This window comes from Mandrillus leucophaeus, unplaced genomic scaffold (genome assembly GCF_000951045.1).
Source record: "Mandrillus leucophaeus isolate KB7577 unplaced genomic scaffold, Mleu.le_1.0 Scaffold250, whole genome shotgun sequence".
Lineage (NCBI taxonomy): Eukaryota > Metazoa > Chordata > Mammalia > Primates > Cercopithecidae > Mandrillus > Mandrillus leucophaeus.
In genome coordinates this window covers 2,681,968-2,694,734 of record NW_012102588.1, presented here as the reverse complement: position 1 = coordinate 2,694,734, position 12,767 = coordinate 2,681,968, and the positions used below count along the sequence as shown (strand labels likewise).

At 40.9% G+C, this 12,767-nt stretch overlaps 1 protein-coding gene across 1 annotated transcript in view; it reads right to left on the bottom strand.

Moving 5' to 3' along the window:
- Positions 1–10,550: 10,550 nt before the first annotated feature.
- ATP6V1C1 (ATPase, H+ transporting, lysosomal 42kDa, V1 subunit C1) overlaps positions 10,551–12,767 on the bottom strand; it is a 27,879-nt gene continuing 25,662 nt past the window's right edge. The window contains exon 12 of the mRNA XM_011983500.1: positions 10,551–11,458. Coding sequence (XP_011838890.1) covers positions 11,363–11,458 — 96 coding nt within the window. The 3' untranslated portion in view covers positions 10,551–11,362. The remainder of the gene's footprint in view (positions 11,459–12,767) is intronic.

Below are 12,767 nucleotides of genomic sequence, written 5' to 3'. Positions count from 1 at the left end.
GTTTCCCCTTATAAAGCCATCGGACCTCGTGAGACTTGTTCACTACCATGGTAACAGGATGGTGGAAACCACCTCCATGATTCAATTATCTCCCATCGAGTCCCTCCCACAGCACAAAGGAATTATGGGAGCTACAATTCAAGATGAGATTTGGGTGGGGTCACAGCCCAACCATATCAGTGTTTTACATGAAATTAACATTTAAATTAGTTGTCTTGTGTAAAGCAGACATAATGTGGGTGGGCCTCACCCAATCAGTTGAAGGTTGACTAGAACAAAAGGCTGACCCTGGTAAGACTGAACTCTCCTGCCTGATGCCTTTGCACTGGGACCTCAGCTCCTCTGGGTTCTACAGCAGCTTCCAGCCTTCCGACTCAAACCAGGACATCTACTCAGCAGATTTTGGACTTGCCAGCCTCTGTAATTATGTGAGCCAGTTTCTTATAATAAACCTCTTCATATACTGGTTCTTGTCTTTAGAGAACTCAGAACTCTGAACTCTTGTCTTTGGAGAACTAACACACTACGTCACTGCATGATTTTATCATTTATTACCGTCAACCTGAGAAAGAATTTGAAATAGTTGCTTAGCTACATAAAGTTTCAAGCAAGTGGGCTTTCATTTAAACTACAATCCTTGCAGGAAAAAAATGGCAAGTTCATTGGAAAGGAGTCCTGAAATGAAGCAAGGAAAAGGCAAGAAAGAATAGAAACAGAAGAATTCCCAAGGTTGAAGAGGAACCAAAATGTTAAAAGAAAGATTTTGAACAACCAAAATTAAGAAGCAAAGAACAGGGGGGAAACTAGGCAACAAAAAAGGTAAATAAATAAATAAATAAATAAATAAATAAATAGACAAACAATGGCAACCCAGGCAACATAGTCTACAAAATATTTTTTTAAATATCTGAGTGTGCCTGTGGTCCCACCTACTCAGGAGGCTGAGGCAGGAGGACCACTTGGGCCTGGGAGTTGAGGCTGTAGTGAGCCCTGATGGCACCACTGCACTATATAGCCTGAGGGACAGAGCGAGATCTGATCTCAGAAAAAAAAAAAAAAAAAATGAGGCACCAAATAAATGTTACTGTCTCTTTGCAACTCTAATATGGGATTTAATGAGTGTTCAAGGGCTGCTGAGCAGGGACAACATTGTGTACCACCATGTAGCTGAAGAGTTAACTTTCCTAGTCAGCAGGAACTGAAGCTGTGTGCCTGGCTGTAAAGATAAGAGCCATCCAAAACATTTATTTTAGAAAAGAAAGTCTGACACAAGGGCAAGCAGCCAATTAAAATCTGGAAAGCTGTGACTATGGAAAATTTTACATTTCCTTTCAACGTAAGTACCTAATGACACAGGAACCCATTCCAGAACTAACACTAACACTTCTCAAGCAATCAATTCATATATTCCCATGTTAACGTCTTTGTTGCTGTATTTCCCCTGGAAAACCAGAAGAAATCCGATATAGCTACCCAAACAAATACCTTAAATGACTTAAGAGGCAGGGACAGAGAGAAGTTGGAGCAGCAACAATTTATATGCTGGACTTAAACACTTCTTCTACTAACTGGGGATCATAGCCTCTTGTCTCTCAGCAAAAGCCTATAATAGTTTGAAGCAAAGAGACAACCCTCCCCTCTAAGAAGAGTGGAAGCAAGAAATATGACATATTGGAAAAATGAAAAGGAAACCAGAATGCTCCCTGCCTCGTGCAAAATATCCCTGTTGTCACATGTTGGCTATCATCAAAAGACTACCGTGTGACTAATTTGGAGCTGTGGAGTCAACCGGAGCTGTGGAGTCAACCAGTGATGTGTCAAATATTATTTAAAATTCCAATTTGATAAACAGATGATGACTATGTGAAGAAATCAAGGCAGTCGCAAAAGAATTTCATAATAAATTTTACGAATTACTACTACTAAGTTCTGCCTGGATCTTCACGGAAAGATCCAGGCAAAGCATTCAGTATGTTTGCAAAACACTCTTAAAGTCTGAGAAGCTGCAGAGAACTTTCGGGTGCAGTCTGGCACACTTCTGGGTTTAGTACATTCTCCATGAATTCATCCACTTCAGTTATGAACCAGAGCCCAGTGCCTACTATGACATGTGTCAAGCACGACGTAAGAAATTGGGGTTACAAACACACAAGTATGACTACTGCTGGGGTGATCCTTGAAACATGCACATGAGACCCTAAAATGGGTTCTCTTTGTCAGAAGTAAAAAGTCTGAGTTCTTCACCATTTTCTGAAGACCCTGCCTGGTGCATCTGCTGCACATCCCACACCCCTCACTCACTCGGCTATTGCCATGCTGACCCTCTGTTACCCAACCTCTCTGAGCCACTTCCTTCCCCTACGTCTTCACGTGGCTGGCATCTTCTGGGGTACATCTAGACACCCCTCTGAAGCAGCTCTTCCTACCTATTCCCAGTCCAGGTCAGTCCTCAATGGCCTTACAGGTGCAGAGGGCGAAAAGTCTTAACCTTGTTCACTATGTTTATTGTGTATCGTCCACCAGCAGGTAGGCTCCATCCGGACAGTGTCCTTTCTCTCATTTGGCTGCTCCTGCCCTAGCACCCAGGTATTGAACAATTACTAAGTATTCACTAAGTGAATGAGGATTCTGCCCTCAGCAAATGGTTGCTGAACAAATGATGGAACTATGGGTACTTTTACCTAAGCAAGTTGCCAGTGACACGTGTACTGAAACAACAGAAAGATCATCAGACCAGCAAAGTTTCATACGCTTTATCCCCAGCCAGCCAGCTATCTTTTCTTCAGGGACTGCTGACATGAGTGACTGCTAATGTGATAACCGGTGAGATGAGCTACTCTGGGACAGATTTGCGACCTAACCCCCAAGTGGAGGAAGCGGCTGCAGACGGCTGCAGCCAAGGCCAACTGAGATGCTGAGTAGACAAACGAAAACACCAAAAACGGCAAACAGACAGAATCGACAGCAACAGCACTAGACGGAGTGAAACCCCAAAGGGCAAATCTCCTTACCGTTCATAAAAGGGAATTCAAATTAATTTTTTAAAAACTCTATTGATATAAACAGATAAGCAAAGAATTAAGAGAATTTGTAGAAAATCTGAGCTAATTCCTGGTAGGTTTTTTAAATTGAGAAACAATTCATATACCGTAACATTCACCTTCTAAAGTATACAATTCAGTGGTTTTTAATACATTCATAAAGTTGTGTGATCATTAGCACTATTTTAACTCCAGAACGTGATTGCCCCTAAAGAAACCCTGTACCCATTAGCAGTCACCACCAAATCCCTTCCCATCCTGGTTCCTGGCAACCACAAATCTTCTTTCTATACCGATTTATTTCACTATGCATGACATTTCCTGTAAATGAAGTCATATGTGATCTTGTGTGTCTGGCTTCTTGCACTTGGCCTGATGTTTTCTAGGTTCATCCATGTTGTGGCATGGGTCAGTACTTCATTTATTTTTATGGCTGAGTAATATTCCACCGTGTGGATACACCAGATTTTGTTTATCCACTCATTCATCAGTTGATGCTCACTCGGGTTGTTTCCAATTTTAGCTATTATGAATAATGCTGTTAAGAACTTTTGTGTACAGGTTTTTGTGTGAATATATGGTTTCAGTTGTCTTGGATTTGAACTTGCTGGTCATGTGATGCCAGCAGGTTTTTAATGGGATATCTGCCTTCTAAACAGATGCAGTTAAAGAGGAACTAATTTCAACTCACGTAAGATATGAGGCAATAGGCAAAAAAGAAACACAAATCATGCAGCATGGAAAAGGGTAGTACTAACAAGAACAACAGCAGTTAATATGTTTAGCCCCTCATCTGTGCCATGTACCTTGCTAGAAGATTTGGACCTGCAGTTTAATCCTCATTCTCACAATAGTCCTATAGTGTTATCCTCATTATCCTTCTTCTACAGAGGAAGGAATGATTCAGACCCTGGGATGCTAGGCTGCCCACAATTTTACATCCTGAGAGAGCACAGATGTGAAGCTGGCCCATGTGTCCCACTTGGAGGAGGCAGGAAAGGAGACTGCTGGAGCATCCCTAGGAATCATCTACGGTCTCAATTCCTCCTCCAAAGCGGCCGCCATCGAATCAACAAACAGTAAATGATATTCTCCTTTCAGAGAACACATAGAGAAGCCAATTCTAAACTGGAAAGAAGTCCAGTTTGAACACAGACTTTATCCTGAGGGCAAGTGAGTAGCAATTCGAGATTTCTGAGCAGTGACTTGCCAGTCCTCCAGCCTCACAGCCAGGGTGAGCTGAAGGTGACCAGAGACCGGGGACAAGTGGCCAGTTAGGAGGCTGTCAGAATAGACCTGGAAAGAAATATGGCCAGTGGAGATGCCAAAAGAAGAGCTGGGAGTGGAGGATGGGGCGGGAGGCCTCCAGAATGCTTCACAAGCCTGAACGCAGAGGGTGGCCACCTGACAGTAGGAGGTAAAATCCATGCCACACGTCACTGACGGAAAACAAGTCTCTGACAGAGGGCTCTCCCCTTCCTATTTGCCTCTTTCCAAGGGCAACGGTGAGTTGCTAGACTTCTCAAATAAGGCCTTAATGGTTTCAATGTTTTATGAACCTCTTACATTTCTCAGTCAATAAAGACAAATAATGTCATTCAAAAGCACGTGGTGAGCATCTCCCTGATGTCTCCCTGCAGAGGCTGGAATAGTGAATGCCCTGCACACAATGGATACTAAGCGAGCAGTGATTGACAGGAGAAATTATATTCCCATTAGAACCACACAGCTGTGTTTTCAATTCTGCTGATTCAATATTTCCCGTCAGAAACAGCTTCTGGTCTTTCAATACAACAACCAGTTTACTCTTGTGCACATCAATGCACAAAGTATATGTAGTTGTCTTTTGTGATCAAAGAGAATGCTGTCCTGCGTAGCAATCTGAGGCACATCAACAATGATACCAAGAGCAACCCTTTCCTCTCTCAGGCTTGCGGGGATGTTAAATGTGGCAATCAAAGTAAGCAGAAGCAAGGCTGGCTCGTACAGTCATAAAAACAAACGAAAAAGCCGAAGGATATGGGCTATACTGGAAACTCAAGGTCAAAAAGGCTCATTAGCCAGGTGTGACCAACTAGACCTGTATGTCCAGCACAGTAGCCACCAGCCACATGTAGCTATTTAATTAGCTAAATAAGGTTAGTCAGGTGCAGTGGCTTTCACCTGTAATCCCAGCACTTTGGGAGGCCAAGGCAGGCCAATTGCTTGAGCTCAGGAACTTGAGACCAGCCTAGGCAACATAGTGAGGAGTCTCTACCTGGAAAAAAAAAAAAAAAAAGCCGGATGTGGTGGTGTGTGCCTGTGGTCCTAGTTACTTGGGAGGCTGAGGAGGGAGGATGGCTTGAGCCCAGAAGGCGGCCTGGGCGACAATGCCAGGCCCTGTCTCAAAAAAAAAAAAAAATAGATTAAAAAAAATTCAGTTCCAGTCACACTAGCCACATTTCAAGTGATCTTCAGTCACATGTGACTAGGGGCTACCACATTGGGTAGCACAGCTATAGAATGTCCATCATAGGAAATTCTTTTGGACAGTGCTAAGCCAGGCCGACTAGGTGGTCAAACGTGACAAAATGATGTGTCTATTCTTTACCCACTGACTGACAACATAGGTTGACTTTCCTGGACAGACACCCTTAAATCAGTACGTTTTCAGACTGTGGGTTTCACAGATCAGTAAAATCCTTTTCCTACCTTAGGGTTGCCAGGTTTGTTTTGTCCAGTAAGACTGCCACCAGATCACCAAGCTGCACGCCCCATCAGGGCAGGTAGGCACTGTGCCCATCTGACAGCTTGCATTAAATCCCCAACGCCTAATGCAATGCCTGGTTCATAGCGCATGCTCAGTAACTATCTGAGTAAGTGATGATGCACATGCACACACATACATATATCCTTACCTTTTTCATTTGATCTTCAGTGAAAACTGCCACTGGCTGGCACCCGTCTGCTGAAAGGTGTGTGGGTTTTATGCACACACACACACAGAGGCTAGAGTGTCACAAAATAAATAAGTCATCTAACATTTTTTGAGGACTTTATATTAATAAACGCTTGTAACAAAATATACCAGACCAGACTGCAGTGGAGTATAGGTTTCTCTAAACTGACTGTACATGTCAGAACCAAAAATGCAGGGAGGAGAAACTGTTTGCTTTTCAATGGCACCAGAGTGCCCTCTCGTGGTAAAATATGGTATCTGCATAGTCACAATTTCTATTCAAAAAACAAGTGTCTAACAATGCACAAAACCTGTACTGGACTATAAAGCACTCTTGAGAAACAGTCTAAATATGCATCTAAATAGTTTATGTAAAATATGGCAAGTTGTGCTGGTGAAAAAAATAATTAAGATCTGTCACAGGACTTTGTGGTGAGGTCATCCACGTATCTAGGAACTAACAAAATACATGAAAACTGTTCTTGGGATTTGATATTCTAAATAGTTCCTGTTCATCTTCTAGTTAAAAACAAATGACTTTCAAGTTCAAGGTGGCATCATACAGTTTATTCCTTCCTTTGTCCAACAGCAACAATAACCTTTGCTGCCTCCAACTCCTTTTTTCACTTTCATCTTAATAGCCCTTTTCTGGAGGGGAGGAAGGCTTCCTCACATAAACCATTCTTTCAAAGTCTGCTTGGTTGTTCCTTTTTACACTTTAAAAACAGTGATAAATCATGTCCAGAATGAGTTCTCAATTAAAAGATGAAAATGTGACCTTGATCATCTTAAGAGTTCTTGCAAATTTCAACTTGATATTCTATGGCCTTCCAAGGGCAAAAGACATCTTTATTGATCAATTTCTGCTGAGACAGAACTCTCCAGTTCTACTGATTTAACGATGTGGAATATTTCTTCAAATGACAGTAGAAAAAGCTGATTTACCCATGAAGATTCTAGTAAGTGTGGTCTCTGTGAATAGAGAAGAATCACTATTTGAATGAGACCTCAAGATGCTTATAAATTCTAAATCAACACCCGAATCTGAGGGTTCAGAGGAAGAATCTTTAAGACAGTATCCGATAATAACTGACTAACCCCTAGCCTCTGATTCTCCTGGGTATTTGTTTAAAATGTAGGTTATTCCTCGGATCTACTTAAGACTTTAAACCACATCTCTATGGAGTTTGGTAATGAGCATTTTTATTAAATTCCCCAAGTACAAGCCCCAGTGTACACAGTAAGTAATTTCAGTTTTGAGCAACTGCCAGAGAAGGAATGTCCCCCTTGTGTTTGTTGACTGCCTTCTGATTTGTTTGAAAGCCTTTTTCTTCTTGCATCATCTTGACCATTCTTGGTATGAAGGATGTTGTCTTGTTTCTCCTCAGTTTCATCTTCTCCAGAAGAAGAAACCATGCCAGGCGGCAGTCTCCTACTGTTCCCGGCTTCCACGGCTTTACTCTGTTCCCTTTTTCTCTAACAAGTCATCAGCTCAGATCTAAAAATACTCTAAGGGTAAATCCACTGGTGAATAAAATGGTTCCAATGTCCCATATTCCTTTTTTTAGAGAGCAAGAATTGCCTGCATATATGAATCTAAAGAATCAACTGTTACCTACGCTAGAAAAATAAAGACCATGAACAAGTCTGCAATATTGAAATGGGTGAACATCAATTTAGAGACAAGTACTAAACTAGGAAAGTTTTGCTAGGTTTCCTCCAGAACATAATACCATTTTTAGACCTTCTAGGACAAACCATCTTTTATTGACATTAACAGAAGACGATAATCACATTTTTTATAAAGGCAGGCAAAGTTTTCATTATAAGCTGTTCTATAGTATTTGTATATGTGGTTTTTAACCTTGTGCATATGCTACTTTGATTTCTTCAACATCTGAGAATGAAGGAGAAAAACTTCGTATCTAGAGCAATGTCCTGTATTTTATTTCCAACATTTGGGACTAATTTTGAAGTAAGAGCAAATAAAGGTTCACATTTGCTGAGTATTTGTTATGTACAAAGTGTAACTTTAAAGGTACTACTGGATATGCACTCATTCAAAAAGCTGGAATATGTTCCACAAAGATTGGTTCCACAAAGATCTTTTGTCCTATGAAGATTTCAAAGTGTGGAATATGTTCCACAAAGATTTTCTGCTGAAGAGCAACTTCAGCAGGGTAGTAGAGAGGTAGAAAAATCTCCTAGGTTGAATAACTGAGGCTACTAAAATTGGCATGCAAACAACTAGACACATTATCTAACCCATCACAGATGAAATGTTCTGGACTCCTGGGTTCCTGCCAAAAATAATAGCGACACAGGCCAGGCACGGTGGCTCACACCTGTAACTCCAGCACTTTGGGAGGCTGAGGCAGGAGGAACCCTTGAGCTCAGGAGTTCAAGACCAGCCCGGGCAACATAGTGAGACCTCATCTGTGCTAAAATTTAAAAAATTGGCCAGGCATGGTAGTGCAAACATGTAGGCCCAGCTACTTGGCAGGCTGATGTGGGAGGATTGCTTGAGCCCAGGCAGTCAAGGTTGAGGCTGCAGTAAGCCCTGATCATGCCACTGCACTCCAGCCTGGGTGACAGAGCAAGACCTTGTCTCAAAAAAACCAAAACAAATAGCAATACAAGTTAACATCTGATTCTCCATACCTAATATCTTTCCTATACCATTGTCCATCTCGGACTCAGGTCAAGGAATGTGTCTGGCTCATTCATACAACAGTTGAGTGTGGGGCGGGAAGTGTGACACCCCGCAGTCAGAAATCTTAGGTTCAAATTCTGACTGGCTCAAAATTTGTAACTCAACAAAGAATTCACTTCTTTGACCTGAAGTCTCCATACATGAAAATGGGGACCACCAGTGCTCCCTCCATGAACAACACAGGGAGGGGCCGGGAGGATGGTGTGGATGTGAATGATTCCTGACAGACGCTCAGTAAATGTTTAATGAATCTGTTATCTAAGCACTATCCTCGAGGAGAACCAGGAGACTCCTCGGGGAGGCAAGTGGCCTGGGACAGTCCCTTCCCAGGAATGGTGACGGCCACCAACAATATCAATAATCCAGCATAGACTGGAGCTCAGTGACACAAACTGCTCCGACGTTATGTTAGACACAATGACTTCCTTCTAACCCTTGGACTCTACAATGATGTGGACCTGGATTTTCCCAAATTAAACACAGTGAAAAGGAACTACATGTGTTCCCCAAGGGCTAAGTACCTGCATCAGCCTCTCACCGTGCACCACTTGCAGCACTCTCTGTGCACATGGGGTCACACCAACTCACCCCAACGTCCCTAACGAGGTGGCCACTCTAACCATGCCCATGTTCCAGAGGAGGGACTGGAACTCGGAGACCATTCTGCCCAGGACAACACAGCTCGTGGGCAGCAGAGCTGGGACCTGGCCTCAGAGCATGCGCTCAGCCACTCTGCTGTAAGTCCCCTGGCGGAAACCACAGTGAAAGTCCCGTAGTTTCGACATATGCTGGGATTTTAAACCTTACGCAGTCTGTACCTATTCTCATGAGAACAACAGTAAAGTCTAAATAAAACCTTAAAAGTCACTGTGTGGCTGAGCTTCAGGTTAGTGACATGTTTTGCAAAAGAAGACCAAAAAACAGAATTTTCTGATATCAAAATTTTTCACAGCTTTCTCTTGTCCAAGGAAAAACTGAAGATAAATCCACATTCCAAACAAGTCTTTAGTTTAGAATTCTGACAGATGAATTGGCAGTGAGTGTCAAAAACTTAAATGTACATAACCTACGACCCTGCAAATTCTACTTCTGGGACCTTACAGAAAAACTAATACAAGTATACAAAGAAATCTGTGCAAGGATGCTGACTGCAGCAGTGTTTGTTAACAGCAAAAACTAAAAACAAGCAGACTAACCATTCACTCGGCTAAACACATGATGGCAGACACTCGATGGAACACCATGTAGCTGGTTAAAAGAATGAGGTAGCTCTAGCTTCACTGACATAAAGGATTATCTTAGATATACTATTAAGCAAAAAAGCAAGTGACAGAATGTGCATAGTATAATCCTATTTTATTAAAAATAAACTCTGTGTGTGTATATGTGTGTGTGTGAGAGAGAGAGATGTAAAGACATAGAAAAGGGCCTAGAAAAATACACAAACTTCCCTTGGGAGGTGGAAATTGATGGAGGGGGTCTCTCATGTTCTACATTGTGGACGTCTGTATTTGCTTAAAGTTATTTATGAAATAACATAAAATTTTGAAACAAAATATTCTGGAGGCTAATTTTCTAAAGGGAATGGCACAGCTTAGACATGCCCCTAAACTGAAATGTCAACTTCTTTCTCCCATTTGCAAACCTGTGAGTACATAGTAAGAGAAGCATTGCCACAAAATCCTCTTTTAAAAGCTCTTTCAGGACACTACACTAAGTCATTCACTTCTGAGATTTTAAAGGCCACCAATGTCTCTATTTTCAGACTACGTCACAAATGACATAAATGCCAAAATTATAGATCTTAAGAAGAAAATACGTAAAATACAGATTTAGACAAAACAAATGACTAAAGCTGCATAGTTCTGCTAGACTTTATTCAAAACTGGCCCTATACTTAATTATTTGAGAGACCTAAAATTCTAGTGTTCAAATGTAAATACCCATCATATACTGAGAAGTAATCTTCAAATTTAGTTCTGACCCAAATTTGGCTCAGTTAAATCATACGTCAGATAACACAAATGGTTACACCTCAGCACATAACAAAATCCCGGAAGTATCATAGCAAGTGAGCTATGACATCATTTAACTCTCAAACTGAACTGTAATCTTAAGTTACACACACCACAATACACCTTTGCACAGGTAATTTTATTCCTCCTGTGGGTGTTGACAGTGCTCATTGATTGAAATTTGAAACACTTAGAAATCCCATACCTGAAGATGGTCACATATTCTTTACATCACGATTCAGTAACTATTCAACAGTTATGTCTACTAAATACAGTGAACAAAACAGTATAAATGTTTACACCATTCCCTTGTGAACAGGGCTTTTGTGCACAATAGTAACAAATGGAATTAATGCATACCATGATATCAATAAGGAAAAGACCTTCTCTTTAAATAAACTATTCTGTTTATAAATAAACTCTGATTTTTTTAGTACACATTTACAGACCTGATCAATAAAAAGAAACTATATATATATATATTTTCCTTTAAAAAGAAAATGTTGAGATACAGACCACTGTGGGAGAATTCACCTAGGAAAGGGGGTCAGAAGCAAGCAAAGGATACTAGAGGTGAAAGTACGACCATACTGCAACTTATTTCCGTTAGCACACACCAACACAAGGACAGGATTGTCGGGGGAGGAGCCCATTTTCACTTGAATTCCAGCAAGTTGCAATCAATCTTGTAGTACACATAGGGGTAGTATTCTTGTTGACTCAGGTTTAAACCTGGAATATCCATAGGAGCCTATGGAAAAAATAGACAATTACTCAATTTTGTATTTACAGAACTCAGAAAAAAAGAAAGCAAGTATTAACATTTACCTTTTTATTGAACATCTACTCTGGGCTAAATGTATGCACTTAAGGTTAATTTATCTGAGTTAGACATTATTCCCATTTTGCAAATAAGAAAACAACCTCTGAAAGACTGACTTCTCCTAGGAAACACAGACTGTAAGTGGTAAAGCCAGGTTCAAGCATTCTGACTGCAAAGCCTGCATATGTATTTAGCATGATCCCACCAACCTTTTTTATGTACACTGTAAAAATTAACTTTTTAAATCTTGGACTTAGAATACTGAGTTGATGCGATACAAGACTTACAAAATGTGGAGTAAAAATAAAGCAAGTATGATTTAAAAGTAATGCTTATTCTGTAATCTCAGCACTTTGAGAGGCCAACGCCTTGAGCCCAGGAGTTCAAGACCAGTCTGGGCAACACAGTGAGACTCTATAGCTACAAAAAATAAAAATAAGCACATTAACCAGGAGTAGTGGTGCGTGCCCATAGTCCCAGCTACATGGGAGGCTGAGGTGGGAGGATCACTTGAGCATAGTGGTTGAGGCTCCAGTGAGCCAGAATCATGCCACTGCATTCTAGACTGAGCAACAGAGCAAGATCTGATGGCAAAACAAAAAACAAGCAAGGATAACACTTTTTATATATGCATGTTGTAAGAATTTACTGCTAGAACATTTATGTATCAAATAATTAGACCTCTTATTTTATCCACAATTTCATGAAAGTGTAGCGAGTCAGCCAGGTGCAGTTGCTCATGCCAGTAAGCCTAGCACTTTGGGAAGCCGAGGTGGGTGGATTACCTGAGGTCAGGAGTTCAAGACCAGCCTGGCCAACATGGCAAAACCGCATCTCTACTAAAAATACAAAAATTAGCCAGGCATGGTGGCAGGCACCTATAATCCCAGCTACTTGGTAGGCTGAGGCAGGAGAATCGCTTGAACCTAGGGGGCGGAGGTTACAGTGAGCCAAGATCATGCCACTTCACTCCAGCCTGGGCAAAAGAGCGTAACTCCATCTCAAAAAAAAAAAAGAAAGAAAGAAAAATAAAACAAGTTTAGCAAGTCATTTCCTGCATTTCCTTCTATCAAGAAAAACTGATTTTTCATAGTTCTAATTAATGCCTATGTGAGATACTACCATCCACCCTAAACTTTTAAAAAGAAAAAAAAAAAATCAGCAAGATATTTAAAACCAAAAATATAAAATACAAGTCCACTACAATTTTTTTTTTTTTTTTTTTTTTTTTTTTTTT